This window comes from Typha latifolia, chromosome 9, assembly GCF_019914945.1.
Source record: "Typha latifolia isolate L0001 chromosome 9, TyphaL0001v2, whole genome shotgun sequence".
NCBI lineage: Eukaryota > Viridiplantae > Streptophyta > Magnoliopsida > Poales > Typhaceae > Typha > Typha latifolia.
Genome location: NC_133094.1, coordinates 2,895,650 through 2,910,634, shown reverse-complemented (window position 1 = coordinate 2,910,634; position 14,985 = coordinate 2,895,650). Strand labels below are relative to the sequence as shown.

Genomic DNA, 14,985 nt, shown 5'->3' with positions numbered 1-14,985 from the left:
TGAAGAGTATTTACACAAATACGAATTTTAGAGACATATATACAAGAAAATATGGAGGTTATATATATATATATATGTATGTAAAAAAAAATTAATATTTTAAAGAATTTTTGCAAATAACATCTTATATTAATAGATTCTGGCTACACAGACGCAGATTGCGTTGATCCATTAAAACTTTGTCTCTCTGAGCTCCAATAGCCTATACAACTATATAAGTTAGAAATATCCAACTATCATTATATAGGATTATTTTTGCATGTATATCCTTCTAACATTTATTATTTACGTATATACATCCTAAATATGATATTTGCTTATATCTCTTAAAATATATAGTTTTGTTGAACATTACGTCTCAAAACACTTCTTTTCAACGAGAGAGAAGTGTTAAGGACTTAAGGGTGCCCTAGATTGGAATCAAACATTAGAACTCTTAAACAACATAAGCCCCATTATTTTTTTATTTAGATATCTTTCAAACCTAACTAACTGTTAAGATTTTATCACGTTAACTATAACAAAATATAAATACCCTTACTTTTTAATTTACCTATATGTTTTCTGTAAAGGATATATATTTTTTTTTCTCATATGTTAAACTACAAATTTCTTTAAACTTATAGTTGTGGAGAAGTAACCTCAAGGATATACATATAAATCTAAAATCTAAAATGATAAATAAAAAAAACCTTAGAGAGATATACATACATAGAAAAAAATCTATTATATAATTTCTGACCACCTAAAAATTAAACCTCATGGCTGTAGATGTGCTCCAATCTAAGGCCACAAGTATTGGGTCATTCTTATCCTAGCCAACATTGCCATGTGTCACACTTTAACTGGGTGCCAACCTTCCAAGGATCTATCTCACAAGTGATTTAGATTTCCTTGTCCCCACTCTCCCCCTAACACTCTCTTTACAAGATCTTCAAACTAACTTTGTTGGAGGAGAATACACAAGCAACCAAAGGGGGAGAGAGAGGAAGAGTTGGGAAAGAAAATGGCAACCCAAGCTCTTCTCTCATCAATGGAGGCAGGGAGGCAACTCTTAGGAGGGAGGCCATTCCATTCTTCTACTGCTGCTAGATCTTTTGGATCAACAAGAAAGGCTTCATTTGTAATCAGAGCAGCCTCCTCCACACCCCCTGTCAAGGTTTGTCTTTTTTTCTTTTTTCTTTTTAATATATATAACTATGTTTCATTTTCTGAATGGAGGGTCTTTTGGGAGTTATCAAAAAATAGTTTTGAACTTGGGAGTATGTAACTTTTCTTGGTTTCACTTATTTGTGTGTATATATATATATATATATATATATATCTTAAACAAAAAAATTGCATTATTCCAAGTCTATATATCTCAAATTTTTGTTTCTTCTCAGCAAGGAGCAGACAGGCAGCTATGGTTTGCATCCAAACAGTCCCTCTCCTACTTAGATGGAAGGTAATAAATATTAGTAATCATAATAATACCACAAAAGAATTATCTAAAAAGTATACAGCATTGCCATGCAAAATTCATATATCTCATGCTAATTATAATATTAATCAATCACAGCCTGCCTGGTGATTATGGCTTTGATCCCTTGGGCCTCTCAGACCCTGAGGGCACTGGAGGGTTCATTGAGCCCAAATGGCTGGCCTACGGCGAGATCATCAACGGTCGGTTCGCGATGCTCGGCGCAGCCGGTGCGATCGCCCCTGAGATCTTCGGCAAACTTGGCCTAATTCCATCTGAGACTGCACTTCCATGGTTCAAAACTGGTGTGATCCCCCCTGCAGGGACTTACAACTACTGGGCTGATTCATACACTCTATTTGTGCTAGAATTAGCCCTAATGGGCTTCGCCGAGCACCGGAGATATCAGGATTGGGCCAAGCCTGGGTCCATGGGCCAGCAATACTTTCTTGGGCTGGAGAAGTTCTTAGGTGGGTCAGGGGATCCTGCTTACCCTGGTGGGCCATTCTTTAACCCACTAGGGTTTGGCAAGGATGAGAAGTCCATGAAGGAGTTGAAGCTAAAAGAGGTGAAGAATGGGAGGTTGGCCATGTTGGCCATCTTGGGGTATTTCATCCAAGGATTGGTGACTGGTGTAGGGCCATTCCAGAACTTGTTGGACCACTTGGCTGACCCAGTGAGTAACAACATCATGACAAGCCTCAAGTTCCACTAGGGCTAGGGTTCTTTGTGGTTTGATGGTGGTGTCATCTCATCTCCCTTTTCTAACATTTTGTGAAGATTTGAAAAAAATAATAATAATAAATAAATAAAACTACCGTTCTATAATATCTTAAGTTTTTACCGTAGTGAGTGCGTTAGAATGTAAAAATAAATGTCTGAAGCTAAGAGGAATATTAGAATGTAAAAATAAATAAAACCACATTTCTCTAACAAAGTAGGAATTAACAAAGATTTTTCAAATAAAAGTATAATAAGCAAATAACAAGTAGGCCTGATTGCAGCTAGAGAAGTGGAGTTCCTTAAAAGTATCATCAAATATGACAGCACTTACCTATAGTTCAATCCTAAGACCCACAAAAAGAAGCACCAATAATGTGGGAAACATTTTAAAAGATAACTTCCTTTTTTCACATAGAAGATTAGGTTTGATGAGAAAAGAGACTCTTCAGGAGATGACAAGTCCTTATCATTTCTTTCTCATTGAGGAGGTCTCTTTCTCTTTGAACTCATTATTTTTTCACATAGGATGGATGAAAAGATGTAGACTTAGTCTAAGATGGGGACCATTTGAAAGTAGTGTTCTTAGCCTTTAAAAGTTCCTGTCAACCCCCACAAACTGCCTCCTCTATACGTGAATAGATTTGCAATCTATTCTTGTTAAATTGCCAACTAACCACTTGCATGACCAAGCACTGGGATACCCTTTTTGAGGGTTGAAACAAGAAAGGTACCTCATTCTTGTCTTTTTTTTCTTCTTTTGGATCCTCTACAATCGCAAGTACGTCGTGAGCACACGTGCGCAATGGCACAGTCGTCGTCGTCAGGGCAGCGTAAACATCTTAGCTACCTGATGTCGAATTTCTTCGACTAAATCATTATCCTGCCATCATGCAAGAAATTCAAGACAGGTGATAGTTCCTCTTCCTACTCCTTGCTTGAATCTTAAGAAAAGCATGCCAATTACAACCAGGTGACACACATAGTCTATGAGTTAGTAGCTATGTTTTATGTTGTTTGTACTTCAGTGGGTAGATTCTCCAACTACACAAGACAAAACTAGTGTTTGCTGAGTGTTATGGTTGGTGTAATGTTTGCCTACAGAAAGAAGCAGTTAGGAAAAAAAAATTGAAAAAACTTACAGATGTGAGGGCACTTTCTTGTTGGTAGATATCAATCCTTCCACATTCTTGGGCCTGCTTAACAGAGGTTCTGCTTGTCCATGAGCTGAGAGAATCAAAGTAGAATAACAAATATTAATATCTTCTTCAAACAATAGATATAAAATTTTGATGCAGTTCAAGATATTATTGATTAAATAAAAAAAGAATGTTTCAGAAAAACAGTGGAAGTGAATCTTCAGTTATGACTTGAACTTTCAAAATTAAGATAATTCACTGGGCAAATTGTAGATGACACTTAACAATGATGCAAAGGAACTGTTTCGGGACAAGTGTAGAATCTTTTTCTTGTAAACCTTCTACAAGAATAAAAGAGATGAATGACAACATTCAGCTTTGATTGAAAAAGAAACAGAAGAGAAGAAATACAAAATTTCATCAGTTGCATACAAGATGATGAACTCATTACAAGCAACAGAAAAAAGTGTGGTGTATTACAACACAGAAGAGAAGTTTGAGTATGATGGCTCAAGAACTCAATGCTAAGATACCTTCCGATCTCTTCCATGGAAAAGAAAGGCTTTTTCCTAAACATTGGTGTGCTATTTACAGTAAACAAAATGATGTTTTCCGATGCAGTAAAGCTACTACAACTCGTTGAGATGAGATGGTAGTGACCCATAGCTCCTCAGTCTATTGCAACAAAATCTTTACGAAGTTGAAACATTAAGGTGCTTTCTCCACTGATTCATCAATGACAGAACGGCCTATTGAGAAGACATCAAGAAAATCACTATCCGAGTCGATCTGAAGCTCTTTAAACATTGCCATCACCTGAATCATGGTTGGCCTTCGGAGGGGTCGGTCATCCAAGCACTCGAACGCAATCTTGAGATACTGGAATACCTCAGCATCCCCTGATATATTCCACATCAGCTCGGGGTCAAAAATCTCATTACTTCTGTTCTCCTTCACCATTTGCTTCGCCCAACCAACAAGGTTGTTGTCACCAAACTCTTGTGGGTCAATGGGCTTCTTCCCTGAGAGAAGCTCCAACAAAACAACTCCATAACTGTATACATCACCCTTTGTTGTGCAGCGGAAGCTCTGGTAGTACTCAGGTGGCACATATCCTGGTGTACCTGCAAGAGTACTGACACTGAGATGGGTGTCAAGAGCATTCATGAGTCTTGCCATTCCAAAGTCAGAAACTCGGGCCTCCAGATTCTCGTCCAGAAGAACATTGCTTGATTTCATGTCCCTGTGTATGATGTGCGGAATACAGCTGTGGTGAAGGAAAGCGAGCCCTCTTGCCGACCCAATTGCAATCTTTTTCCTCGCTGCCCAGTCTAGCTTTGTGCCAGTTGTTTTGCCTTTGTCATGAAGGATTATATCCAAGCTTCCGAATTTCATGTATTCATACACAAGGAGCCTTTCATCACCAATCTTGCAGTAGCCCAACAGCGGTACAAGATTACGGTGCTTGATCTTGCCAATTGTTTCCATCTCGGCGGTGAATTCCCTATCCCCTTGGCCCGTGACATGGATCAGCTTCTTGATAGCCACTACGCTGCCATCCTTGAGTCGAGCCTTGTATACGTCTCCAAATCCACCAGATCCTATTAAACTTTCTGCACTGAAACCATTAGTGGCCTCAAGGAGATGGGCGAATGTCAGCTTCCTCAATGGCTTCTCAAATGTAGCAACATTAATACTGAGTGGCTCAAGAACACCTGATAGCTTCCAACTAGCAGTTCCAGAGGTCGGAAGGCTCTCAACATATCCAGCTCTCAGTTCTACAGTCTTTTGATTCTTTTTCATTTTGTAGAGAGCTAATATGAGTGATAGTATGATGATTAGAGAAAGAGCTACACCAATCAGTATGCTCCAACCAACAAACTGCCTTCTTCTATTGGCAATATAATTGGAGCCGCTGTTGCCAGAATTACGCCCACAAGGGGGAAGAGGGACACCACAGAGGCCGGAGTTATTCTCATATCGTGATGCAGAGAAAGTTGTAAGCTGACCTGTGGTCGGGATTGGGCCAGTGAGGTTGTTGTTAGAGACATCGAAGTCAGCAAGAAAATTGAGTGTTCCAAGAGCCCCAGGGATAAAACCAGTGAGATGATTGTGGGAGAGATCAAGTGCCCCAATTGATTTCAATCCACCAAAGCTATCAGGTATCATCCCTGAGAGCTCATTGTGCCCCAAGTTCAGAACTTGGAGGTAAGCCATGTATCCAAAGGTATCTGGAATTGTCCCTGAGAGACCATTATAGGAGAGGTCCAAGAAGATCATGCTTCCATTGCTCACAAATGTGTAGACTGTAGTGCCAGTGTATATTCTTGTGGAGGGGCATGAATGCACCAGCGGAAAGTTCGCTAGCCTCTCCGGACGGATGCCAAAGAATTCAAATAGCACGCCAGCTCCAGGGCAAATGTTCCCCGCCTCGTTCCTCAAGAATGCAAATTGCTTTCCTGACACAATGCCAGGAGGTACTAATCCAGCCTGAGAGGCCAGTGATGGAGGTAAGGGACCTGTGAAGTTATTGCTGTTGAGATCAAGCCAAATAAGACTCTTGCAGCTGCCAAGCTCTGCTGGGATCTCACCAGAGAGCGAATTCTTGTGCAACTGGAGGATCGCAAGGCTCTCAAGATTGGCAAACCCCCTGGGAATATTCCCAACAAAGTGGTTGCCGGCGAGAGACACCCATATAAGATTCACACACTTGGTCAGTGAAGCAGGGATGCTTCCACCAATAATGTTGTAGCTGATAACAAGTGTTTCTAAGCTTGCACCATTTGAACACAGGATATCAGGTATCTCACCTGAGAGATTATTAGCCCAAATGACCAAATCTACCAGCTTCGGCAGCAACCAGATTTCCGCGGGTATAGAGCTACCCAAGTAATTGAAACTAAGATCAATTGATTGGAGATTAGAACAGTTGCTAAGTTCCGGAGGCACTGAACCTGACAGAAAATTGTTGGGCAGCAGAAGTTTCTGAAGGGAAGGCAAAGACGAGCATAAACTAGCAGGAATATTGCCGGTTAACTCATTGGAACTAAGATCAATCACTTCGAGAAACGTGCAGTTGGTCAGCACTGTTAATGGATTCGGACCACTGATATTATTGAAAGGAAGTTGCAGAACTCTCAGAGAAGGAAGAGTACTAGCGACCTGCTTGATAAAATCGCCCGAGAGCTGGTTATCTCCAAGGTCAAGAATCTGAAGAGAGGAGCACGAGATAAAAGTCCATGGTAGTCCACCGGTGAGTTCATTGCCGGAGAGGTCAAGCTTGCTGATGGTCCCACATGTCTGGCCTAATTCCGGTGGGATTGCGCCAGAAAACTGGTTGTTAGCCAAAGATAGGGTCTTCAAATTGCTGAAGCTGCGCCAAAATGACGGGATCTCGCCAGTGAATTTATTGCCCGCGAGGTCAATACTCTCCAACCGCCAGCAGTTGGCCAAGCTTGGAGGTAACCCACGGCCATAGAGGCCATTGTAGGACAAGTCGAGCGCCGTCATATTCCTGCAAACCCCGAAACCATAGCCCGAGAAATCACCGGAGAGGTTATTGTGGGAGAGATCAAGAACCATGAGATTAATACAGGATGAAACTTCTCCCAACCTCCCTGTGAGCATGTTAGTGGAGAAGTTGAGGTAAGTCAAGCTGTGGCAATTTGACAGTGAGTAATTCAGCAGCCCGTAATCCATCAACTGGTTGCGGGACAAATCGAGCACCTGGAGAGATGACCCAAAAGGGAAAATTCCACCGGAGATCGAATTCCTCGACAAATTGAGCGAGACCAAGTTCGCGCAGGACGCCAAGAACTCTGGGGGGATGGTCTCATTGAAGCGGTTGGCCGACAAGTCCAAAGACTGGAAGCCGCAACCAGCAGAGGCGGCCGCCTGGCTACTATATGATAGATTGCCGTAGAAGAAGTTGCCATGGAGATTAACTTCCCGAAGATTGGGCAACGACATGAGATCGTCAAGCCGGAGGCGGCCAACTAGGCTCATGTTGCTTAGATTCAAGCTGCGAACTTGGCCGTCGGCGGACGAGCAGATGACCCCTGGCCACGAGCACGGGCTGCTGGAATTAGAAGAATTAGAGCTGGAATTACTTCCCCAGCTCTCCAAGAAGCCCTTCGGATCGACGTCCACCGACGAGCGCTTGAAGGAGATCAAGGCCGAAGCCTCGTCGGCCGTTGCCGCCATAAAAGGAGGAGGAGAAGAAGATAAGAGCATCACCAATAGCAAGAAGGTTAGAAAGAAGTTCTCCATTGCTTCAAGTTTGTAAAGGAATCCAAGAACAGAGGGGGATCAAATGAGCCGCTTTAGAACCACCGCTCTCTACTATCTTTTTTCTTCACGGTTTTCACATTTCGAACACCTGAAATGAAAACGTAGTCTCCTGTGAATTCCTAGACTTCATAGACATATCGAAGGATAAGAAGAAGAAGAATTAGAGATTACTGACAAAATAGTTCGCTAAATTGTGCTCGAAACCCAGCTGAGCTAATCCCTCGAAAAATCTAGAAACCAGAGATAAAAACCAAGGAAGACCCAGATCAAAAGATCAAATTTTTCGAAGGAAACCAAACCAAAGCCAGTAGCTTCGAATCCAAAATTAACCTTCCGACCTTTGGGCTACCATCCCGAACGATCTTTGTGAAGAAAAGCCAAGTGGGTACCTCCTATACCTTCTCCAAAAGAGATTTTTCGAGGTGGCTTTGAAAGAAGAAGGGATTTAGAGAGAGAGATTGGAGGAGGTGGAGCCGTGGAGGCGAGGGAAGAGCAGAACAAAAGCCCAAGTGGAAGTGGAAGAAGAAGAAGAAGAAGAAGAAGAAGAAGAAGAAATGGAGAGTGACTGCGATTTCTTTTTGCTCCAATTAATTAATTATCGGGGTTTGGAGGGGTTTGTTTGCATCTTACTTCGATTAACCAAAAAGGACGAATTTTAGTAGTTTAATTACAAGAAAAAAAAAACTCCAACTTTTCTTTTTCTTCTCTCTGTCTCAATTCCCGAGTCCAGTCAAACTCGGGATTTGATTCTCCCGAGTCGACCTTTTTGGCCTCTCCCTTCCCAAAATTAAAATAAAAACCCAAATCTCTTCTTCCCACACCTCTCCCTTTTCTAACCCTCCTCAATTTATATATATATTTATTATTATTATTTTCCTTTTCCTAATAAATTTTTAATTGCAACAATTCCTTGGCATGTACCCCAAGAAATATTAATCTAAATCATGTTGATTAGAGCACTAACTTAGTTATCAAGCAATAAGAGCAGATTAGGGTTTACAAATTGTATAATTTCATAGAATAAGAACTATTTATCCAGCACCCAAACGCCAAACTTATTTCCCCTTTCATGTTCTAATTGCGTTTCACACTTGCCTTCATGTTCTCAGATGTACTGATTACATTGTCCTTAGAAGCAAGCATCTTTTCCAATATGCATATTTGACAAGAAGAATTAATGTCATTATTAAACTGATGTTTAATTCCAACTACACTAATAAGCTTGAATTTTTAGAAGGTTGATAGATATAAACATACCCCTAGAGCTTGATCTAGGGAAGTAACTTTTGACTACAAAGAGGAGGTAAGAAGTCAAGGGTATTATTTGAAATGGTGTGCATGATAGCTTGTAGACTTTAGATATCTACCTTCTCCAAAGTTTGCTATGAATATAATGTGACTTTAAAATATTTTTTTAATTTGGAATTTAAGTTGGGAGGGGAGAAATATTGGCCTAATTTGAATTATTTTCGATATTTCTTGGTATTTAGCAAATTAAAATAATAATTCCAAATTTTTAAAAATAAAATTGGAACTTATATATGAAAAAGGATTTATTTAATTATTATTATTATTTCCTTGCTAACCGACAAATAGCGGAATCCTCGGAAATAAACCGCCGATTTTGAAGAGGGGCCCCGTTCAAATCGTCCGTAGTGGTTATCCTCACCCTCACGGGAGTTCGTGCGTTGGACTTTCTATATTCCGAATATACCCCGAGTTAATTAGACAATGCCCTTGCTGTCCTCTTCCCCTAGTATATTGGATTTAAGGAAAATACTTTTTAGAGAAAATTATAGTTTAGATCTTAAACCCTTTGTAGCTCGTATCAAATTATAACCGATAGCAACTATTAACTATTCTTAGAAAATATAATCTAATTTTTTTAGTCAAGGTATTGACGTAATTTTATAAAGATATTTGGTCTGAATGCTACATGAAGAGCATAAGCTAGATGACGGAGTACGGATATCTGATTCAGATTCAAGTTGTAACCGATAGCAAATTATTAATTAGGACGTGAAAAAGCTTAAGTATCCCCAAAAAATATAATCTGATTTATAGTTGAAGGAGACTTTTTTTAGCACAAATGTAAAATAATACTATAACTAATATTTTGTGCACACTTTAGTATTATTCTACGAGCCTTTTATAATTACTAACATTTAAAAAAAAATAGAATGCTTATATAAATACCACAAATTTCACCATGTCAATATGAAATTATCACAAAATCATCAATAATTAAAATGAAAGAAGTATATATATATATATATATATATATATATATATATATATATATCAACAAAATATCCAACATATTCATTCCTATATAAAATGGTGTCTCTTTTTTGGACTGAGTCAACTGATATTAAGCTGATAAAGATAGCTACAATGAGCTAATGACACCTAACTAACAATGATAAACAAACAAGAAAAATGGAAAATAGTATCTTAAATTATCCTCACAATATACATCAAATAGTTATAAAAAGCAAGCAATTCATGAGGGTGGTTAGTAATTAGATAGATCAAATCTTATTTTTATTTTCTTAGTAAATATTAGGTGCATGTAGGCCCTCGAATTATTAGCTCCTTTTTCATATAAATCCTCTTTATTTATTCTTTGAGGCACATTGGTAGTCGATTAATTTACTTTTGTAAAAAAAAAAGGGGACAAATTACAGTTTATCCTTATAATATTTGATCCGATTTTAATTTATTCTCATTATTTCAAACTTAATTTGTACTTAACTTTTCTATGGTCTAGAATAAATTGTAATAATTAGTTTTTTCCTTAACTACACGTTTTGAATTATCACAATTTTTCGCGTACCTCCTTTGATATTTTTTTATAATACATATACTTTTGAATTATTAAAAATATATTATATGAAAATATATTTAGTAATTAATTACACAAGTGACTTACACACGATGATTTATGAATGAAAAAAGAGAAATATTTTTAATAATTGTAAAAAGTACGAAGAAATTAGTGATAATTTGAAGATAGTTCCTCGCTCACTATTAAAATTTTCGCTCTCAGAGAGGCTTTTATCTATGTTCGTTCGCTTCATATATGACATCTCCAAGTCGAAAGTGACTCTCAACTCTTATTCAACACAGTCAATGGGGTTCAACCAACACCCTGTCATATATCCTCTATTGTCGGCAATTGTATGTTATTGCTCTCTTTTTATTCGTTCATTTATGTTTTTCATATCTATCTCGAAACGAAAAGGTCTGTGAATTGGCTTGCTAGCTCAGCTAGAAATATAGGCTTCGGGTTACTTAGATGGAATCATATGCTCCCTTGTTGGTTACTCTTTTGGCTGCTAACATTAGTAGCACTCTTTGTAACCATGGTGGATAATCAATAGATTAGTTTTTTTTTTAAAAAGAAAAAGAAAAAGATGGATCTAGATGTAATCTTTTAAGTGAAGGGCATTTTGGTCACAGAAAAAAAAGAAAAAGAGAGAGAGAAATAGGCCCCGGACGGTACGGCACGTGTGGGTCCGGCATCCCCGCACGAGCGCGTATCCAAGCGAGCCGGCCGTGTGTAACGAACCTGTCAGATGCACACGTGTCGTGTCCTCCTTTCGAGTTTTTAACTCCCCCAACTAATTCTCATCCAACCTCTTTATATATATATATATATATACGTGCAAAACTTTTAAAGCATCCTCTCACCCATAATTAAGACAAAAAAATAAATCTAACCCTAATTTCTCTAATTAAGCACGTTAATTTCTTTTTCTTTTTAAATTAGAGAAGTTTCATACCATCTTTTATTTTTCAAATTTTATAATTAATATCATCCCTAAAATACTCACTTAAAATACTATTGTAAAGCCATTTAAAAAAAAAAAAAATTTAAGAGTGTTTTAGTAAATTTTAAGTAGTCCGGAGAATATCTGAAGGGTATTTTAATAACGATTAAAGTATTATTGATCATAAAATTATTAAACTATGGAATGTTATTTAAAAATTTCTTATTTTTTCATCAGATAATTAAGGAAGAGAAATATGATCTCACAAAGCTAATCGAGCACTCCACGCTTAGATCCGTAATCCCTCTCACCTACCATCAATTGATAAATAAATTTTTTCCTTTATTAAAAAATTATATATAATAAATAAATAAATAAATAAATTTTGGTCTCCACGTCGTCCTCGTAGGACGAGATCGATGGCGACCAACGCCAGTATTCGTGTGCATGATTAGACTCAAGAATTGATACTGTAATTATCTACACCTTCCAAAATCTCCTCATCCTTAATTAATTTTTATTTTTGTAATTAGGAATGCATGCTTAACCACTCACACTCAATAATATTCCCCCTTAAAAGTCCATATATATCATTTAATCCTTAGCCAAAGAGACTCCTCAGAACTAGGGTTAGAGATTTGAACCGTATATTACGATCAGAGTTAGCTTGTAGTCCGATACTTGGAACCATGGTTTTACACATGAGTATCGTCCACTCGAGTGTTGTTTTTATTTTTTTTAAAACTTTTATAAACCCTAGAATCACATTAACCTATGAGCTCTGTTATAATAAGGTAGACAAGACTATAGAAGGGTGGAGATATGAATTAAAGGGAGGGGATTTCCCAATGAGATGTACAAATGTATCTTATTAGGTCTAGCACCAAAGTGCATAAATGCATGCAATATGGTTTTATATACATATATTTTTTTAATATATATATTTTCCCTTCTTGGGTAGGATGTGTACTTGTGTGAGGTTGGCATACATGTTGGTGCTTCTCATGACATTTCCATGAAAGTAAATGAATATGGACATGAATGTTTGAGCTCTTGCTTGAATGAGTTTAGGGCATGGGCCAATCTACCTCTATTTTAACCTAATAGAATAAGTGGGTAAAAATCCAAAATAATAATAATAATTTGTTGTTTTTTTTTATTACTTAGGGTTCTTGGTTTCTCCAATGGCTAGTGTTAGGGCTTAACTTTTCCCCTTTGCTACTCCTCTGTGATCAAATATTTTACTACATTTTTCATGGAAGATGCTTCATGGAAGGTATTAAAAGATTATTAGCTAGCCAATCAATTTAGATAGTAATGTTGAATACTAATGCTAATTTCTCACAAGAATAAATAGACCATAACTTAAAAGGAAAATAAAAGAAATATCGAATCCGACCGCAAATTTTTGTCCCTATTTTTTTTTTCATATTGATTTTTGATTATTTTTAAAATTTTCTAGCCTACCTATATGAATAGACAATGGCATTATATCAACTAGAGGATTAAAATTAAAATCACTAAGGAGGGTAGAGGTGGGGGGTCATGACTTATGAAGTCCTCCAAAGAGAAATAGCTAGGAAGAGTGGGAAGCAACTAAGCTTAGTAGTTGCTTGTTGCTTGTATAGATAGTCTTATAAATATCCTAATCTTATTCCAATTTGGATAACATTATTGCGATTAACTACTAATGGAGTATTAATTAAACAAATGCAAGTGACTAATTAATTTAATATTTTCAATCGAATTCTCTGGGCCGTCCATTGATGTCGCATAGATTCACGGACGGCAGAGTGGATTAGGAAGCTGCTTAATTAATAATAATATCATTACTTAATGCTAAAGTTTTGTTGCTCTATTCCATGTAGTCTTTGGTTATTAGTCTATTAGGACTAAGTATTACTACTTAATACTTAGTACTTAGAAAGTCAAATACCTAGTCACTTACTTTTGCTGTATTAATTTGTTATTTTATATTATATTTTTTTTAAGGTCAAGTGATGATGAGAGTAGTAGATACAAATTTTATGGTAGCATAATTTTTTTTTAATCTCACCAACTAAAATTTTAATTTTATTGCATTGAGCCAGCTCTCGAGGCTAATATATCAATCATGTACATCCGATCGTCATAATAAAATTATGTCTAATTCTACAGCCTTTTATTCGCTTTAATTTTCTAAATATACCTTAAAAAAATAGAAACCAATCTGTAAATTTTGAAAATAAGATAGTTCGATATTATTTCAAGTTTGATTCTAAGTCCTTTATTTGGTCAGAGAATAAGGTAATTCATATATAGTGTTTTACTCATCTTTTATCAAACTCTAAGTTAGAAAACAAGAAATTAAACTAAATACTATGGGAATGCTAACCATATAGTATTAATTATATTAGATTTGATGTCGTTTTGCTACAAACTATAAAAATAAGGGATCTCTATCTTATTTCTTCAACCAATTGGAGCCTAAGAGAAATTATTAGAGTTTTACTTAGATTTCTTTTTGGATTTGTTGTCATTTTTGTGCAAGGAAAAAAGGGGTGTTGGCATTTGTACTCAAGTTCTTGGAAGGCTTCTTTAGCCTTAGTCAGCAAAGTGTCCATCAATTTCTTTGCACACTAACATAAAGTCGTTATAAGACAATATATGTATATCCGCATGTTTGTTATTTTGTTGCGTAGAAGCTTCAATGTTTGAAATCCTCAAAAAGTATTCAATAGGACCCACCATTGAAGTAGATTTTCCTCGCCTTCTCCTTCTTTTTTTTTCTTTTTCTTCTAAAGAGAGATTGATAGGCTTTAAGAGTGCGAAACCGTTAGATGTGTGTGCCAATACGAAGGAATAGAGGACCCGACAGATATATCTGGGCTGGACCCGGTTATATATATACTAAATCACAATCTTAAACAAAGGAGTCTGGGGTGTCCTATTTCTATGAGATAGTTGGCTCAGTTGTCTAACCTATTATGTATCCGATTGAATCTGCCGAGGTTTAGGAAATGTTGCAAATTGACTTTCGGCTAACTTCGGCTCGATCGATTCGACCGGATTGGGCTCACGCTCCAAATCGTGGGCCTGAATTGATTGCCAAGGGTAAAACGGGTAAATACCACTTGGGCTCTTGCTTCTGGGCCTTTGGCTCAAAGATAAGTCCATTTGATTGGTGTGAGAAATCTTTTAGCAATTAATATTCACTAATAAGCATCTTAACTACTACTAATTCTTAAAACACTCCACCGAAAGGTGTTCTTTGAAAAATTAAATTACCGTGGAGTTAAAAAAAATGGGAATCACCAATAACACCGTACATTTTCACTATATATAAATAAAGCCCCCCCTTTTGTCATTATTAATAAATAAAAAATCTTATTTTGCCGAAAGAAAAATAGCCGATGAAATGCAATAAAAAGTAGAAATATTTTATTAATTTTGAATAATATTTTTTTAAAGATTTCCTAGATTACTCATGTTTCATCTTTCTTAACTACAATTTTGGTGTTTTAGACGCTTGATTGATATTATTTTATGAGAAATTAGTTTTTTTTATTTTGTCTCCAAGTTATTTTGGAGATGAAATTATATCTATTAAACAGTTGGTTAG

At 36.9% G+C, this 14,985-nt stretch overlaps 2 protein-coding genes across 6 annotated transcripts; one reads left to right on the top strand and one right to left on the bottom strand.

Moving 5' to 3' along the window:
• The first annotated feature begins 917 nt into the window (after positions 1–917).
• Positions 918–2,290, top strand: LOC140795263 (chlorophyll a-b binding protein 8, chloroplastic-like). Its single transcript, XM_073147741.1, has 3 exons — positions 918–1,159; positions 1,386–1,447; positions 1,562–2,290. Exons 1-3 carry the CDS (start codon positions 1,007–1,009, stop codon positions 2,175–2,177), a joined length of 831 nt encoding a protein of 276 aa, XP_073003842.1. The 5' UTR covers positions 918–1,006; the 3' UTR covers positions 2,178–2,290.
• Positions 2,291–3,729: 1,439 nt separating this feature from the next.
• Positions 3,730–8,197, bottom strand: LOC140795785 (brassinosteroid LRR receptor kinase BRL1-like). 5 transcript variants are annotated; one of them, XM_073148558.1, is made up of 3 exons: positions 7,950–8,197; positions 7,787–7,841; positions 3,730–7,699 (listed from the first exon to the last, which is right to left on the bottom strand). In XM_073148558.1, exon 3 carries the CDS (start codon positions 7,588–7,590, stop codon positions 4,030–4,032), a length of 3,561 nt encoding a protein of 1,186 aa, XP_073004659.1. In that variant the 5' UTR covers positions 7,591–7,699; positions 7,787–7,841; positions 7,950–8,197; the 3' UTR covers positions 3,730–4,029. The 5 variants fall into 5 exon arrangements, with proteins under 5 accessions (XP_073004659.1, XP_073004660.1, XP_073004661.1 ...); XM_073148559.1 differs by having other exon boundaries at positions 7,942–8,188; XM_073148560.1 differs by having other exon boundaries at positions 7,783–7,841; positions 7,950–8,188.
• Positions 8,198–14,985: the final 6,788 nt, after the last annotated feature.

Coding starts and splice junctions, on each gene's coding strand:
- LOC140795785 (XM_073148558.1), bottom strand. CDS start 7,590: ATGGAGAACTTCTTTCTAACCTTCTTGCTATTGGTGATGCTCTTATCT.
- LOC140795263 (XM_073147741.1), top strand. CDS start 1,007: ATGGCAACCCAAGCTCTTCTCTCATCAATGGAGGCAGGGAGGCAACTC. Junction 1,160..1,385: donor CCTCCACACCCCCTGTCAAG/GTTTGTCTTTTT, acceptor GTTTCTTCTCAG/CAAGGAGCAGACAGGCAGCT. Junction 1,448..1,561: donor CTCTCCTACTTAGATGGAAG/GTAATAAATATT, acceptor AATCAATCACAG/CCTGCCTGGTGATTATGGCT.